The sequence below is a fragment of the Colius striatus genome, chromosome Z (genome assembly GCF_028858725.1).
Source record: "Colius striatus isolate bColStr4 chromosome Z, bColStr4.1.hap1, whole genome shotgun sequence".
Lineage (NCBI taxonomy): Eukaryota > Metazoa > Chordata > Aves > Coliiformes > Coliidae > Colius > Colius striatus.
Genome location: NC_084790.1, coordinates 59,138,465 through 59,154,401, shown reverse-complemented (window position 1 = coordinate 59,154,401; position 15,937 = coordinate 59,138,465). Strand labels below are relative to the sequence as shown.

At 34.1% G+C, this 15,937-nt stretch overlaps 1 protein-coding gene across 6 annotated transcripts in view; it reads right to left on the bottom strand.

Moving 5' to 3' along the window:
* The window catches only part of CNTLN (centlein), a 267,553-nt gene that overhangs the window by 91,522 nt on the left and 160,094 nt on the right, over positions 1-15,937 (bottom strand). For all 6 annotated transcript variants that reach the window (XM_062018635.1, XM_062018636.1, XM_062018632.1 and 3 more), the window contains 3 exons: positions 12,117-12,290; positions 6,212-6,337; positions 653-774 (listed from right to left, as the gene is read on the bottom strand). In XM_062018635.1, the coding sequence (XP_061874619.1) occupies positions 653-774; positions 6,212-6,337; positions 12,117-12,290 (422 nt within the window). The remainder of the gene's footprint in view (positions 1-652; positions 775-6,211; positions 6,338-12,116; positions 12,291-15,937) is intronic.

The window sequence follows — 15,937 nt, the reverse complement described above, 5'->3', positions numbered from 1 at the left end:
AATATTTGCTATTTAAATTTTTATATTTTTATGTGGTAGAGTCTTTCTTATTGCCATTAATAAAGACAGGTTACTCTAATATTTTTGTAGAATGATCAGAAATAATTGATTTTATAATAATTTAACAGATGAAAACACCATGCTTTTCATGCATGTACACCTTTTTTTCCCCAATAAGGAGGGGATTTTAGGATTAGCTTCAGTTAATGTTTGAATCATTAAGTGCTAGAGAAGCTGTTACTTTTCTATTTTTTAATAAATAGAACTGTTTTAAAAAACTATTGGGAACATAAAGAGCAATTATTCCATTACAGAAAATTAAAAACATACATGACCAACAAATTAATCAACTGGGGAATTAGACAAGCATAAATAGGCAGTCCTAGCAGACCTTTGTCCAGTACTCAGACTCACAATGAGATCCTACATAAACTGAGTCAAGGTGTCAGCTCAATGCATTTTACTCTCGGTTTCAAGAGTAATTTTTCTCATACAGGGGTATGCCATGTATTCTGCTTTAAAAAAGGATAAAGTCTAGCTCATCACAGAGTACCTTCTTCCTTCAAATAAAATTATCTTTTGAATATCTATATAATATTTTGTTCTGATTTCTTGTGTAAGGGAAATATTTTTAATGAGCTGTGTAACTTACCTGCTATCACCGTCTTCCCACTGCTTTAATTGCTCTTTTAGTACTCTGTAGTTGGTCTGTAACATCTGCAGCCTCTCTTTGTGTTTTTCATGGGCTGATCTTAGCTCATCAGTTTCTTGTGTCTGTATAGCACCAGAAACCAAAATTAGTCAGGCAAAATGCAAGAGACTGTCACACAAATAACATTAAAAAAAAAGTTATACTAAAGTTACGACTATGAATCTCAGAAAACTAAACAGAAAGATCATGAGTCACAGTACTTAAAGTCAAGTTTTTCTTATTGCTACTTCTGGAAATTTTGCTGATTTGGCAAACTTTACTTAAATATTTTATTAATCCTGATGAGAAGTTTTAAAGAATTTACTACCAAAGTGTGGTTTTTAATCTTGTGAATGCATTGGCCTAATACATCTAAAAATACATAGATAGAAAATTTTGAGGGAAACACTGGCCACACTGAAGTCCACATTAAAACACCCAAAACCTTAAATAGTTTTGGGATTTCCTCTTGCATTGACATCTTTCTGCAAATATATATAAACCTGTAACACTCAGACTTTGTCCTGCATTTATGTTACAAAAAACAAAAAACAAAATTTGCAAAAGTTTTTATAAATTCAAAATCATACTAAAACTATACTAAAAACTGTACTCTCTTTAGAGAATTGAATCCTGGGATGCATCAAGCGTAGCCAGCAGGTCAAGAGGGAGAAGAATCTCCCTCTCTACTGTGTCCTGATGAGGCCTCTAGAGTACTGTGTCCAGTTCGGGGCTCCTCAGCTCAAGACGGGCAGAGAACTTCTGGAGAGAGTCCAGCGCAGGGCCATCAAGATGATCATGGGACTGGAGCATCTTTTATACGAGGAAAAGCTGCAGGAACTGGGGCTGTTTAGCCTGGAGGAGACTGAGGGGGGATCTTATTAACATTTACAAATATCAAAAGGGTGGGTGTCAGGAGGTTGGGACATCCCTTTTTGATGGTATCTAGCAACAGGACAAGAGGTAAGGGGATGAAGCTGGAACACAAAAAGTTCCACTTAAACATAAGAAAAAACTATTTCACTGTGAGGGTGACGGAGCAGTGGCACAGGCTGCCCAGGGAGGGTGTGGAGTCTCCTTCCTTGGAGATCCCGCCTGGACATGTTTCCTATGCAACGTGATCTAGGTTGACTTGCTTCTGCAGGGGGGTTGGACTAGATGATCTCTAAAGGTCCCTTCCAAACCCTACCATTCTCTGATTCTATGATAATACCTTAATTTCTATTAGAAAATAATGTCACACAAGTGTAAAGAAAGATTTTTCCATAGTGACAATGATGTGCTCTGAAAAAAATCAAACCTCAAAAAGGACATTCCACAGCACAAAGCAAGTCAAATTCTGGCATACAGCAGCAAAGAATTCACCAGACATTATCCTGTAGTAAAATTTGCCCTCAAAGCTTCAATTCCGGTTCAATGGGAGCTCTCTTTGTAGAGCAACTAAAGAACATGTTCCTTAATCTCTAAGTAATGAACAATACAGTATTTGTATGCATTTACTGATTATATGCAAGAAAGACTTTTCAGTAGTAATCAATAAGTAAGATACACCAATAGTCAGAGCTGCAAGCAGTAAAAATGCAATCCTACTATAAAAACATGGCAAGAGTTTCTACAGTAGTGCTAACTACAAAGTATATAGGACTAAATTCAGCTTCCAAAATGTAGCCCAGCTTTCATGACACATAAATTTTAAATCCTGATATATATATAAAACTCCAGAAGTTTCTTGGAACCAATTCAGGCAGCACAAAAATCAGATTGAGAAATAGAAGCAAGTACTAAAGTGATCTTACCATTAAATACTGGCAGTGGGGTTTTTTCCTCAAATAACCTCTATACCAGATACATTTATAAACTTATAACTGCTTAAAAAGTACTTTTAACTGGGGTTTTTACTGTTTTTTTTTACTACAATGATATTAAAAACAACAATAGCAAGATAAATTCTGGAAGGCCACAGAGACTTATTACCAAGCTTTGCTTGACACTACAAAAGGAAATTTTTATTAGAATTCCAGTATACATGCTGTTTTTTGAAGAAAAGTTCACAAAATCATTGTTCTGAGTTTGTTTTGTTTCATATTGCCAGTGAAAACTGATCAAGTCTGGCAAGGTAGTGGAAAATAATGTCTTTAGCATAAATCCTCAGAAGTTTTTTAGTGTCAATGCCCTTTCAGAGACTCAACCAAGTGTAGAATTTGGCCTTTCCTATTCATAAATCCATGTTTTTCATTCTTGCTTACCTGTACCTTTATCAGTTGCTCTGTTCTCACAAAATTGAAATTAAACAATTAACTGTCCTAATCATTCTCTTTTATTGAATTATTAAGCAGTTCTGAATTTCAAATTCTCACTATAATTTTCATAATCTCACTTAGCTTTATCTCTCTCTGATTGAATTACATGATATTTTTAAATAATAAAACTGTCTCATAAAAAGATTTCTAGGTATTAACAGAAATGGGACAGAACAACCATCTCTAGCAGTGCTGCAATTCCACTTTATTCTCCAGCTCTCTACTGTCATTCTATAGTACTTGCCATGCAATAATAAAAAAACAAAAGAAAAGTCAAATCTGCAGTAGGAAGAACCCAACTGTCTGTGAGGAAAAAAAACCCTCATATTGTTATTTCAAGGCAGCTGAGACAAACCAAAAGACCCTAATCAATACTTTAAAATTTAGTTGAAATTGGCCTGTCAGTACATTTGTTACAGTAAAAATTGAACTAAAATGGAATTTTAAAATGTACCAATTCAGTTCTTTGACTACTCTTCTTTAGGCTGACAAGACACCTGACCATTACAAAACAGTTTTTTTCCACAAGTAGTGATGTGGAAAAGATGCATTAATATACTTTCAGCATCTGAACTCTAGATATGGAACAGAACTACATATAAAATCTAAATTAAATGTAAAAGTATGCCTTGCTCATATAAAAGCAGTATTAAGGTGGCCTTTAAGACTCATCTACATATTGTCCTTTCAATTGTCTCCAAAATTTTAGAACTTAAAAGGATGAGAAAATTCAAAGGGAAGATCTCCTGTTGCTTTTGATAACTTTTCAGTTAAAGCCAGGAATACTTCCTCTAGGCTGTAGCAGGAACCACAGTTATAGAAACATAAGATGGGAGAACATATTTGGAATTCATACTAAATATCTAAATCTCAGTAACCAAACTTCCATCCACTTCTTAAAGACCAAATGCATACTGATGTACTTATGCTGTGGACCATTCTAAATACCAGCCTGATTTTTTATTCTAAATCCAAGACATAGTCTTACTTACTTTTGACATTCTCTTCTCTAAGCAAGAGGGCAATAAGGCATGCTCTGTTACTTCTTAATATGTCCTGAAGTGCAGAAATGAAGCCAATCCCTTATCAAAACTATGGACGCTCTGAATGTATATGATTATTTTACTAATATTATTAATAAAGACAGTAAGAGACAACTTCCCCTGGCCAGAAATAGTCAGCTGAGGAGACCTGAATAATTCCACAGATGACACCTTGCCATTTTCTGTTTCTGTGACTGAAGCACCAAATATTCCTATTCCTGAAGACCCCACAAATAAAGCTGTTTATCTATTTTTCTAATTGTTACCACTTTTTTCAGAAGGATTGCTGATTAAAGTCACAATTTCACATTCAGTATATGCATTATCAGTATGTTTTTGATACATCAAGTGTTTTTCTGAGTAAGTATATTTCAGGTAATCATAGCGTCCACACTTTGCTTCGGAAGCAATAATGCAAGTGTTAGTTTCAAACATGTTGATCAGATGCTTTATTCTTTGTTGGAAGCAATTCCAGCAAGGAGACTAATATCAAGAATCATATAATGCCCATAGAGTTATTCTGCTGTTAATGTAATGACAACTAAGTTCCACGGTCATACAGGCAACAGCCTCACAACACTGTTTAATATGTTAACCTGGGCCTCTACAATCAATCAATTAAAGCATTTCACAAAAGAAGTCAACAGTAAAGTCAAGGAGTTCATATGCTCAGTTTCAAGACAAGATATAAAATCTAGCCCTTAAAGACTTCATGGATTAACAGCTGTGAGATCCTACACTTGCAACATAATAAAGCTGCAGAGATTCCTAAATTACGTTTTAAGATGATGAATGGTAAATATTTTTTGTGAGGTCATTCAGAAAAAATAACAGTTCTTTCTCTTCTGCACCTGCTTAGAAAATTCAGAGTGCTTCTCTTAATTCCTCCTTCCAGAATAATACACAAAGAAACATCAATTTAAGACAACCACCATACACACCGATGTGTGAGCTTTGCTGCCAACGGCAGAGCATACAGTCAACAATGCCAGAATAATCTGTAGCTTCAGTGTCTGGCAGGCCAAGCAAGACTAACAAAAAGGAGGCCTGTCAAAGGCCAGTTCTCAGGTAGAGCTGGTATAACATGCATCATATTTCTCAAAAAAGAGAAAAACAAAATAAAATTAAGATTCAGACTCCAAGGAACAAGAGTTGCTTATATGACTGAATTTGAAGCCTAAATCATCTTTCCTGTTTGTATACTCTGTGAGTGTTAAGACACTACATTGAACTCTCTCAAGTATACAGGGTGGTGGACTTTTGCATTTGTGATAAAATATAATTCCCACTCACTTTCTTTTTTAAATTGACTTAGCACATATGGGTGTTTTTTCCATGAGGCAGGAGCTCAGAACAATGTTTTATAAGGTGCCTCAATTTTTTTCACTTACTTGACATTTAATACAGCATGTTGAATACACCCAGTTCTGCTTTAAGCTACATATAGTAAAAATACATTTCACATTCCACAACTATGAACAAACATAAGTAATAAGAACGGGAAAGGGGAAGGGGAAAGGAAAAGAGAAGAGAGACAGGGTATGAATTGCAAATACTTAAGAAAATGTGACTCAGGGTTTGGATTTTGCATTATGAGATGCAATTTGAAACCAACAGGTCACTCAAAAGGTAATAAGTTGCAAAAGAAGGAAAAAATTGGAAATTGCAATACAAGATCAATTAAACTTTTCTACCAAGGGTTAGGGGGTGGGGTTGGGTTTGTTTATTGGGTATTTTTTAGCTAGCATTTGATAGAATGACAACTTCTAAGACTACAAGGGTCAAATCTGTTTCAAGTAACTAATGTCAGCATTTTTAAATACTGTCTTCTCTGTCCAAAAAAACCCAACAACGTTCTTTGTATTTTCTGTTTCACTTTATTTTTATAGGAATATGTTAATTTCTGAGAATATATCTTCTCAGAAACAAATTTTGAAAATATATTTAATAAGCACATATTATTGATGACAGTTCAAATTAGGCTTCCATAGGCCTGCAGGAGTAATAACACAAGATTCCTAGTGGTAAAGGAAAAAGGCAAAATAATGAAGAGTACTCTCTTATGCCAACACACTTATAGTCCATAATGATATGTGCATTTTGCATTTTTAAAATGTCTGTTTATTTTGGTAGATCTTTATCTATGTAAGCCTATAGCTACTGGAGGTAAGGTTCACCTTTAGCCACAGTGTCTTCTCTAAGTTTTCAATCTTCCTTTCAGCTATTTTAAGCTTCCTTAGCTCCTCTGACTCTCTAAAAGAGCTCTTTGGGGACAGAGACCTTGAACGTTTCACAGGTGGTTCCTGGAGAATAAAACAAGGACATGGTTGAACTAGTTGGAACACCGGATTATGAAAGACATGCAGAATTAAAGAAGAAGTAATTTTGAATACTAATAATGAATTATAAAAAAAAAAAAATCTGCATGGAATACCAGAGAAATAACAAGCAGAATTACCACAGCGCTAACACTAAAGGTTTCTCTGTGACTCGTTAATGAGAATATTCATTTACATTTACATTGTTTCTTTCAGAATAATGATGTCCCATTAGGGAAGACTAAAGGGTTATAGACTCAGAAATGCAAGAAACCTCATTACAAAGGAGGGGATAGAGGCTGTTCTAATTGCTCTATACGGGTCCAAGGTTACACTTGATAGGACAACCAGAAACAAGAGGGAAAGGATTTTTTTCCCTTTGAAATAGTTTAACACACTGTGAAGTTGAAGGAACAATATGCTTGAGGAATATAAATACAACAGACAGTAGATCTTATACCATAATGACCATATGGTCATTAACTATAATGTGACTAACTAGAGACAAGAGTATGTGTTTATATTATGTACAGCTTCATATAGCAATCTGGAGAAAGAATATGTGAAAGTAACACTTAAACTGAGCAGCTTTCTTGTTCATTCTATGTCATACGTCCTTATGGCAAAGAAAGACCTCATCAAATTAGACTTTCTGATTTTCTGAATAACTTTGGTTAAGGACAGAGAAATACTAACACATGCTTAATACGGATAAGCATTATTATGGATAAGGTAAAATGCTGTTACATAAATATATAAAGTCAAACAAAAATTTAAGATTGTGATAATTGTTCTTGCAAGCTGCCATTTTCACTGCAAAATAACTGATATACAACAAAAGGAATTTAGGATAAAGTCTTCTTAAACATTATGTATTTCAGCGCTTCTAATATTCTATTCTATTAATTTAATCTTTAAGAGAATATTTTTTAGCAATTAGTATTTTTATCTGTGACTGTTACCTTCTAGTATTAAATGTTTACAAGACATTGTATCTCATACTTTCATTTTAAATTGTGTGGGTATTTCTAAATGAAGAGAAAAAAAAATTCTTGACATAACAGAAAATTATAACATTTCAGAATTTAAATATTGACACAGTGATTGTGTTATTTGGTTTTGTTTTCTTCAGCTTTTTAAATGTGCCTGAACGAGATAAGAAATCAACAATTCAATCAACCCCAATTAAACAAAACTCCTCAAAAAAACCAAAAAAATCAAAAAAAACCCCCAAAAAAACCCCCAAACAAACACCATAAAAATAACTTTTGGAAAGAAATTCAGTGCATTTAAGATCTGGATGTCAAATGAATATCATTTGTATATTACTGTTAGTTCACAGAAACTTTTAGGAGAAAAAAAGAAGACAGTTTTAGTGAACATTTCAAATAGTATTTCCAAATTCATATTCATGTAGTTTAATATTGTCAGTATAACATCATATGGACTAAGTGTCTTTGAAATAGTAAAATTCTTGATTTAATTTTTTTCTAATAATTCTGGTAGAGACACCTAAAACTTCTACTATAGTTAATAAACACTGGTATTTATCACTGTAACATAGCACAGAACCAAACTGATCCCTTTCAAGTGTCTGTGAAGCAGAATATCCCAAGACCAACACATACTCATCTACAAAATATACCAAAAAACATACTCATCTTCAAAGTTACAGACTTCTTGATTAAAATCAAAATGTTAAATAAAACCCCTATCTTTCCTAATTACTGCATACCCATACTACTTTTCTTAAAAATACAGAATGCATCATTTTTCAATAAATGTTTCCTAGTTTAACTTTGTGCACAGAAAACTTGGAAAATACATTATTTTTCTGAAATCAGGAATAAAAGGTCAAAGCACTGCATTTGTTACCAAAAAGAAGCACAACAAAAGAACTGGAACAACCAGCACCAGATTGCTGAGAATAACTAGGTAGACACATGCTACAGAAGAATGAGCAAAAGAGAAGAAAAACCCCATCAAAATGTAAAATCCATAATCACCCTGATTTAAACAGAGGTGATCAGACAGAATGATGACACAATAGTTTTTACATATATATATACATTTTTTATACGTATAGCTACCTGGGATTGTACTGTGAGTCTTTTTCACAGGGCCAAGGCGTGGAAAAACTTCAAAGAAAAATCCTAACTAAACATGAACATGAAAATAATTCCCCTGAAAACAGATGTGACTGGTGCTGTGCATTAAGAAACAATCAATTGTTTGAATATGTTTTAACCTGTTCAGTGATCAGACTAGAAGTCTGTGAAGGCACTGGGTCTGGGTTTCACAGGCATACATAGGTAATTTGAAGGCAGCCTTTGCTAAGAAGGTAAACAGTTTCATTTTCCTACCAAAACAGAAGAGACTCTGTAGTAAAACATATTGTAATTTGATTGCCCGGGGCTGCTGCAAAGCTGTTAGAAGATGGCATCTGTAACACCCTTCTCACAAATGCAAACTTTGCTGCAGCTGCGAGGTTTAAGCATTTAATTTTTAACTGTCCTGAAATTCTACAATGGTTAAAACATTTCCTAAATGTTTAGGAGGAAGGAAAAGCCCAGTTTTATGAGCAAAGAATGTTAATCCAAGTCAGCAAAAGATTATGCCAGAAGTTTTTCATCAAATGATCATAAAAATGTTTACAAAAGACTATGTCAAATAGCAAAATAACAGAAATAAACAGGCTTTGTAATATTAATAGATAAGAAACTTTGTGACAGATGATTTAATGTAAAGAAATAGCTGGTAAGTGCATGGGACACACATTAGCTGTTAACATAAGTACTAGAAACAGAAAAAGATGCCTCTTTTTAAACAATCTTCTGACAATCCATCTGCACCATCTGGAGAGGAAAATCAGCAAACTCCTGAACTGTGTTTCAACATGAACTTTATCAGTACTTCAAGTCATGCTTTTTAATACCTTGACGTACAAACTCAGGAGAAAGCTACAGAATGTAGATCAATAGCAACAGTTTTAAGTCTTATGTATCATACAATGGGAAAGCTTAGCTATAAAAAAACAACAGCTGTGCTACCGAATTGGCCAGGAGACATATTGATGGCAGTCCAATTAAGTAACAGAAATCATACATGGCTCACAAAGTGACAAAGTTTAAGCTCCAAAAAGAGCTCCAAGAAGATCAAGCAACTGACTTTTTAAGTCTTTGTACAAAAGAGCACTCAGTCATACCACTTTCCACAGGGACTAGACTACTGAGGTTACAGATGCCTCTAAATACATGCACGCACACTATAAAAAAAAAAAAATGACAACTCACATGCAGACTTAACAAAGCTTTTAACCCTTGCTTCATCTGTCTGATAGTTAGGACATAAGGCAATTGAATTTCTGCAGTTCACAAAAAAGAGTAGCCTACAGTTCTATATGTATTATGCATTCTGCAGAAGCAAACATAGGTGGAAGCACACAGTCATGTGACCACACACATCCCAATTTATCACACTAGTGGCAAGTTTTTGTACTGTCCCAACACCTTTCTAATTATTTCATCTTTCAAAATCTTTGGCTTTTTAGACCAGAAAGTAATGAAAGCAGTGTCGTTCTGCTCAAAACTAATTTCATGCTTATTTGTTCTTTGAATCCTAAGAATACATATAAGGGGAGATAAAGGATTAACACAACAGAATCTCTGTGAGGCCAAATGGGTTACTGTTGTAAAACAACAATTGTATATCCCACACATTTTTTCTGTCAAATCATATGCTAGTAACTTCCATCATGAATAGTTTTTTCATAGAAGACTGAACAAGAAGATAATGGAAGATGTTTTCAAGGGAAAATTGGTAAAGACAACAATACCACCTTTTCTACTTTATATGTATAGTTTGTGATCCTAAATGTGGAATGTTTTTATAATTTTCCTTACTGGCCTGACTAAATACAAAGGATCTATAGGCTGTTAATGCAGTTCCCAAAAGTTTTAATACAGATTGCATGCACAGATGAAAAAGTGCACATGTGAACCAACTCTGAGTACCAAAAGAGCATGACTAGGATGTACATATCAAAATAAGAAAATTCCCTACAAAAGGATTTTAAAGTTTGCATTTCTTTTACTTAAGGGAGCGTAACTGCTTTATTCCCGACAGTTCACGACAAACATGGTACTGTCATTAACACTATTATGAAGAAACAAGAAATGACATTGTGGTGGGTTAACACCACACTGCTCACTCATTCCTTCCTCACCAGGTCAGGGGGAGAAGAAAATGTTTGTGGATTCAGAGGAAGAAATGGAAATCACTTACTATTCACCATTATGAGTAGTCTTGACTTAGGCAAAAATAATTTAAGTTATTGCCACTTAAAATAGATTTGAGTACTAAGAAATAAAATACTAAATCAACACCTTTTCTCCAATCTGCTGCCCAGGCTCAACCGACCCCTTCACTTCTGACTCCCCTACCTCCTACTGAACAGTGCAGAGGAATGAAGAGTTATAGTCAGTCCTTAACAGCTCTTCTCAGCCATTCTTTCCTCCTAATGCTTTTCCTTATTCCAGTGTGGGGCCTTTCCACAGGATAAACCTGTTCCAGAGTGGATCCTCCATGGACTACAGTTTGTGTCAGAAGAATCTGTTCCAGCATGGAATCCTGTCCACATGCTGCAGTTTCTGTGAGAGAATATCCATCTACTCTGGTGTGGGCTCCTACACAAGCTATGGCCTGGACATCTGTTCAATGGCAGTCCTCCTCCTCTTCTTCTCTTTCTATGACCTTAGTGTTTGTAGGTCTGTTTCTCATCTTCTGTTCTTCACTCTACACTGTCTGTGCAGCATTTTGTCTTTTCTTAAACATGTTTTCACAGATGTACCATGACATATTCCTAAACAAATGTGTTCCCAAAAATGGCATACAGCACAGGACATTGAGAGAACAAGTCATTCCATTTTCAAAGGACATGTTATGAGATTATCAAATGTGGGAAACCCAGTATATTTCTAAGGAAGCAAAGTATGATGGTATATTCTTGTAAACTATTTGTATAACGCAGAACCATATGTCTATCTGCTTCCTTGCTACAGAAATCTTCCAAGTTTCTCATATTCTGTACCATCACAACAAACAGAAATTTTAGATGTGGAAGAAGCTGAAAACACTGAAAAACACCATAAATTAGCCATAACTTTGGCTAATTTAATAAATAAATTTCAACCATGAAATTAGTTTCATTAGCATGCTTCATAGCTGTTACTGTTACTTGGTGTCTAAATTTAACAGGAAGTCATCATGAAAGGGAAATATATACAGAATAACAAAAAAACAAAAGCATAAACTTCAAAACGACATTACTGTCATTCTTAAAGAAATTCATCACACGTTAAAAAATCAAGTATTTGACAAAAAAAATATTTTTCATTTACAAAATCATAAGAATAACCATTTATTTTTATCTCATTTTCCTTCCAGGGAAAGATGGTCATTCTTATAAACACCAGAAAATACTTGATAAATATTAATTTTAACAAATCTACAAAGAATTTATCCTTCAAATATTTCATTTAATTAAGAATCCCTTATTCACTATTTAATAAGGTAAAACCATCTACTCCCAGCAGCTATTTTAACAAGTCTTTGGCAGATAACACAAGAACCATTCAAACAAGCTTCCAGAATTATAAGTAGCATCAACAGATATTAAAATTATTATCTGGGCCCTTGAGCAAAAACGTTTGGCTTTACCAGTCTGACTTAGACACAATTTCACAAGACAATAAAACTATCCTACCTCATGCTTTCTTCTCCTCCTTATAGTTTTGCGTTCCAGGCTATCTTTAATGTACAAATTATGCTCTGCTAGGTTAAGACTTGTTTTTTTCAGTTTTTCCTGTAAAAGTTTGATTTCATATTTTTGCATTGTAGTAAGGCACTCTAGCTCATTGAAAGAAGGCTGTTGACATACCTAGAAAATGACAATACGAGTACATGATATTAGTAACAAAAAATTAGAAGCATAACAAATCATTTAAATAAAACTGCCTGGAGAAACATAAGATTACCAACACTGCAGGAATACGAGAGAGAGATAAATAACTCTGCTTTTCTAAATGACTCATGAATCCATAATCATAACCAGACCTCAAAGTGTTAAACATTTTCACACTACCACTACAATATTTTTCAAATCCAAAGTTACAATCCTAACAATGGCTGTTTCATACAGATACTCCTTTTGCAGCAACATATTCTACTGGAGTATTTTGTAACTCATGCTGTCAACTGTTCTTGATAAAATATTTTAACACCTAGACTTGGTTTTCATGAAATTTCAAGTTGGTAATCATCACTGGCCCAGAAAAACACACAAACACACACAAAACACAAACAAACAAACAAACAAACTTAACTGCACATGCTATCAATAAAGTTGAAAACTGCTTCAGAAAAGTATCTCTCTAATGCAAACCTACAATATATATCAACTACATCCCTAAACTCAGATAGAATAAATGTTGTGGTCAAAATGAAGACTTCTAGAAAAAAATAAGACTATTATTTTGGATCAGAGTGTTACTCAAGACAGATAATGTGATTTCATGAAACCACTGAATTCCAAGACATCTCCCAGCTAAAAGTCTGTTCATAGCAATTCCTCAGCACAATACAACACTACTGCATGACACTACTCACCTTGGTCCTCTTAAAAAACGTGTTCAGGCCAAAACAGATTTTCACTGGTACCAGCTACCTTTAAGTCACATCCCCAATGTCCAGTAGCAAACTCATGTGCGTACACATGACCAAGAGCTGTCAAGTCACTATGGCTTGATAAGATACTCCTTGTCAGTTGAGTTTTCCTTAACCACCTGGGATCACACCCTACCAGGTTACAAGCACATGGCAAAACCTTGCTAGCTTAGTGTAGGCAACAGCTATATGCATGTTGTGACAATGGCAAACACAAAGTGAAATGCTTCAGTTCAGACTACTTCCACGGTGCTTTAGGGCTGGTGACACACCTTGCAACAGCTGTACTAGACAAAGATAATATAATTCCCTGATGTTCAATGCATCCACACACTTGGAGATTAGCACCGCAATGTTATTGCTGAAAGAAGAGATGGTTTCCTCAATAAAATGCATAAATAAAACAGCAAGTTAGTTTAAAAAATCAATACAAGTGACTTGAGCTGAACCAGCTCACCTCCTATTGCACTGCTTAGGGCAAATTCATGAAACTCCTGAGACCCTGAAGTGCTCTTATAGCAATGACATACAGTGAGGACACAGTAAGTTATCAGTCAAGAAAGTCTGATCCAGAAGACAACTTTCTCAAGACTGACTAAAGATTGTATTTTACACATAATTTCTCTGATTAGCAAAGTTCTGACCATTTGATTTGCTTCCAACTGTTTGAGCATATCCTGAAGACAAATACTTATTTCAGTAGAGAAGAAAGAATTGGTACAATTATTACGTATTCATATTATCTCAAATACCAGTATGTTCCAATTAAATCAGGTATTCTGACAAAAATCACAAAAGGTAGTGTAAAAAAGGTTATGCAAAAAAAAAATCTTCAAACTCATGCCAATCAAGGAATAAGATTGGCCAAAGCTGATTAAAGTCAAGCAAGAAAACACCTTATTAAGCTTAGTATTAGATAGATTATTATTTTTTATGAAGAATATGAAGCTTTTCCTAAAATATACTGTAAACTGCCACTTTTGAGAAATAAATCTCAAATTAGTAATAACAATAATTTATTTCAGAAAAAGAGCAACTGCTTATAGAGCAAACAAGCACAGGAAAGTTGTCAGAGACGTTTTTTGCTGAATGTTCCTTAAATAATTTCTGTTGCTCATTTTGCATCATTTAGGCCATATGTAGTTGCAAACAGATGTCATTTCCACCTAAGATCAGCAAAAGGCCAATTTCTAACTAAAACTATACAGAGAAGAAAAAAATAGAAAAACAGAAAAATGAGGAATAGACAACCATGCTTTGAAAACATTTAAGAGGAAATGCAGCTTTTGGTTAACCAAAAAAAAAAAAATCAACAAAACTTAGAAATAGAAATAGTGCCCATAGAAAAAGAAGTACAGTTATATTTTTTCTACTTGAACTTTATTCTTTCTTATTAAGAGAAATTCACCTACCAACCTGTGCCATTTATTTCTCAGCTGTGCATAAGAGACTTGTACTTATAACATGAGTTGTACAATTACATTAGTAATTTAAAAAAAATCAACACCTTCAGTCTGTTATAATTTTTATTCATACTGCCATTACTTAAAAAGATTACAACTGTTAAATGTTGCTGACATTTAAACTCTGAGAAGTACACAGATTTAGCTAACAATTAACTTCTTAAATTCTTCTTTTGAAAAGAAAATGCTGAGTGTTTTCTAATGTAAATACACGTTAAGAGTCTCAGAACATATCAATTCTTTGCTTGTCTATCACTGCTACCAACCTCAGTAGGAACAACAGTGCTTTTCATTTGTTTACAGAGAGGGCCCCACTCTTTTCTTCTCCCCAAAAAGATATATAGAAATTACTATACAGTCATACTTATTGCAAATTTCAATACTGGAAAAGGCACAGCTTCTAATAAAATTCCTACAACAGTCTTTGTGTACAGGCATATACACACACAAGTTTCTTGGAAAATTAAACTTGGTGAAATCTGTCTCAGATATTAACTTATGCCTCCAAAAGGCCTATGTTTTTACCCTCAAAATTTTCAGCAGATCGCTCTCTCCAATACAGCCCTTACTATATAATTTGGGTCTACAATATTCTCAAAATCTGATAAATATTTCAGGTATGCACATGAAGTTTCTTCAGTTTCAAGAATTCTAAGAACCCAGATGTAACCTGAAGAGATCCATTCAAAAAGTTTTGTCAGTTTAATATGGCTTGGGTAACATCATCTTTTAAATTTAACGTATCTTTCACTATTTGATTGATATTCTTCTATGTTTCCCAGCCTAGAAGATTTTGTTTACTCAAATATCAAGAGAATTTTTAAACATGAATTTTTAAGACATAGAAAGAGATCTTCCAAAGACAGAACAATAGAGAGAATTTCTCTCTCTAGCCTTTTGTTTCAGATTAATGTCTATTTCACTTTATGTTACCGCACTTTTATGTTCTAGATATCCTTGGTGAAGAGCAAAAAATCACTGAAACCAAATTATTTAGTGAAAAATTTGGCTATTGTGAGAATCCCAGTTCCTTATGTATAAAACATGTCTCCATGAACAACCCAGAGTTCCAAGATTTATGCAAGAAGAAATGTAATTTTGTCAGATCCTCAGAAAAAAATGTGACCTTTTCTTGGCTTTTCACTTTCTAGCTTTTCATCTGAACTCTTATTTGCAGTCTAAGAAACAAGGGAAATATTACAGTTAGTAGGGCCAAAATGGTAAATAATTTGGATTAGAATGGGTTTCCGATTTTAAAATTCTAACATTATTAAAAAAAAAAATCATGTTGCATTTCAAGACTGCAGAGAACATTCAACATTCAAGCTCTGTATGAAGAATGTAGTCCATTTTCACAGTGCAAAGTAGAAAAATAAAAACAAGTTACATGCTAAGAGGG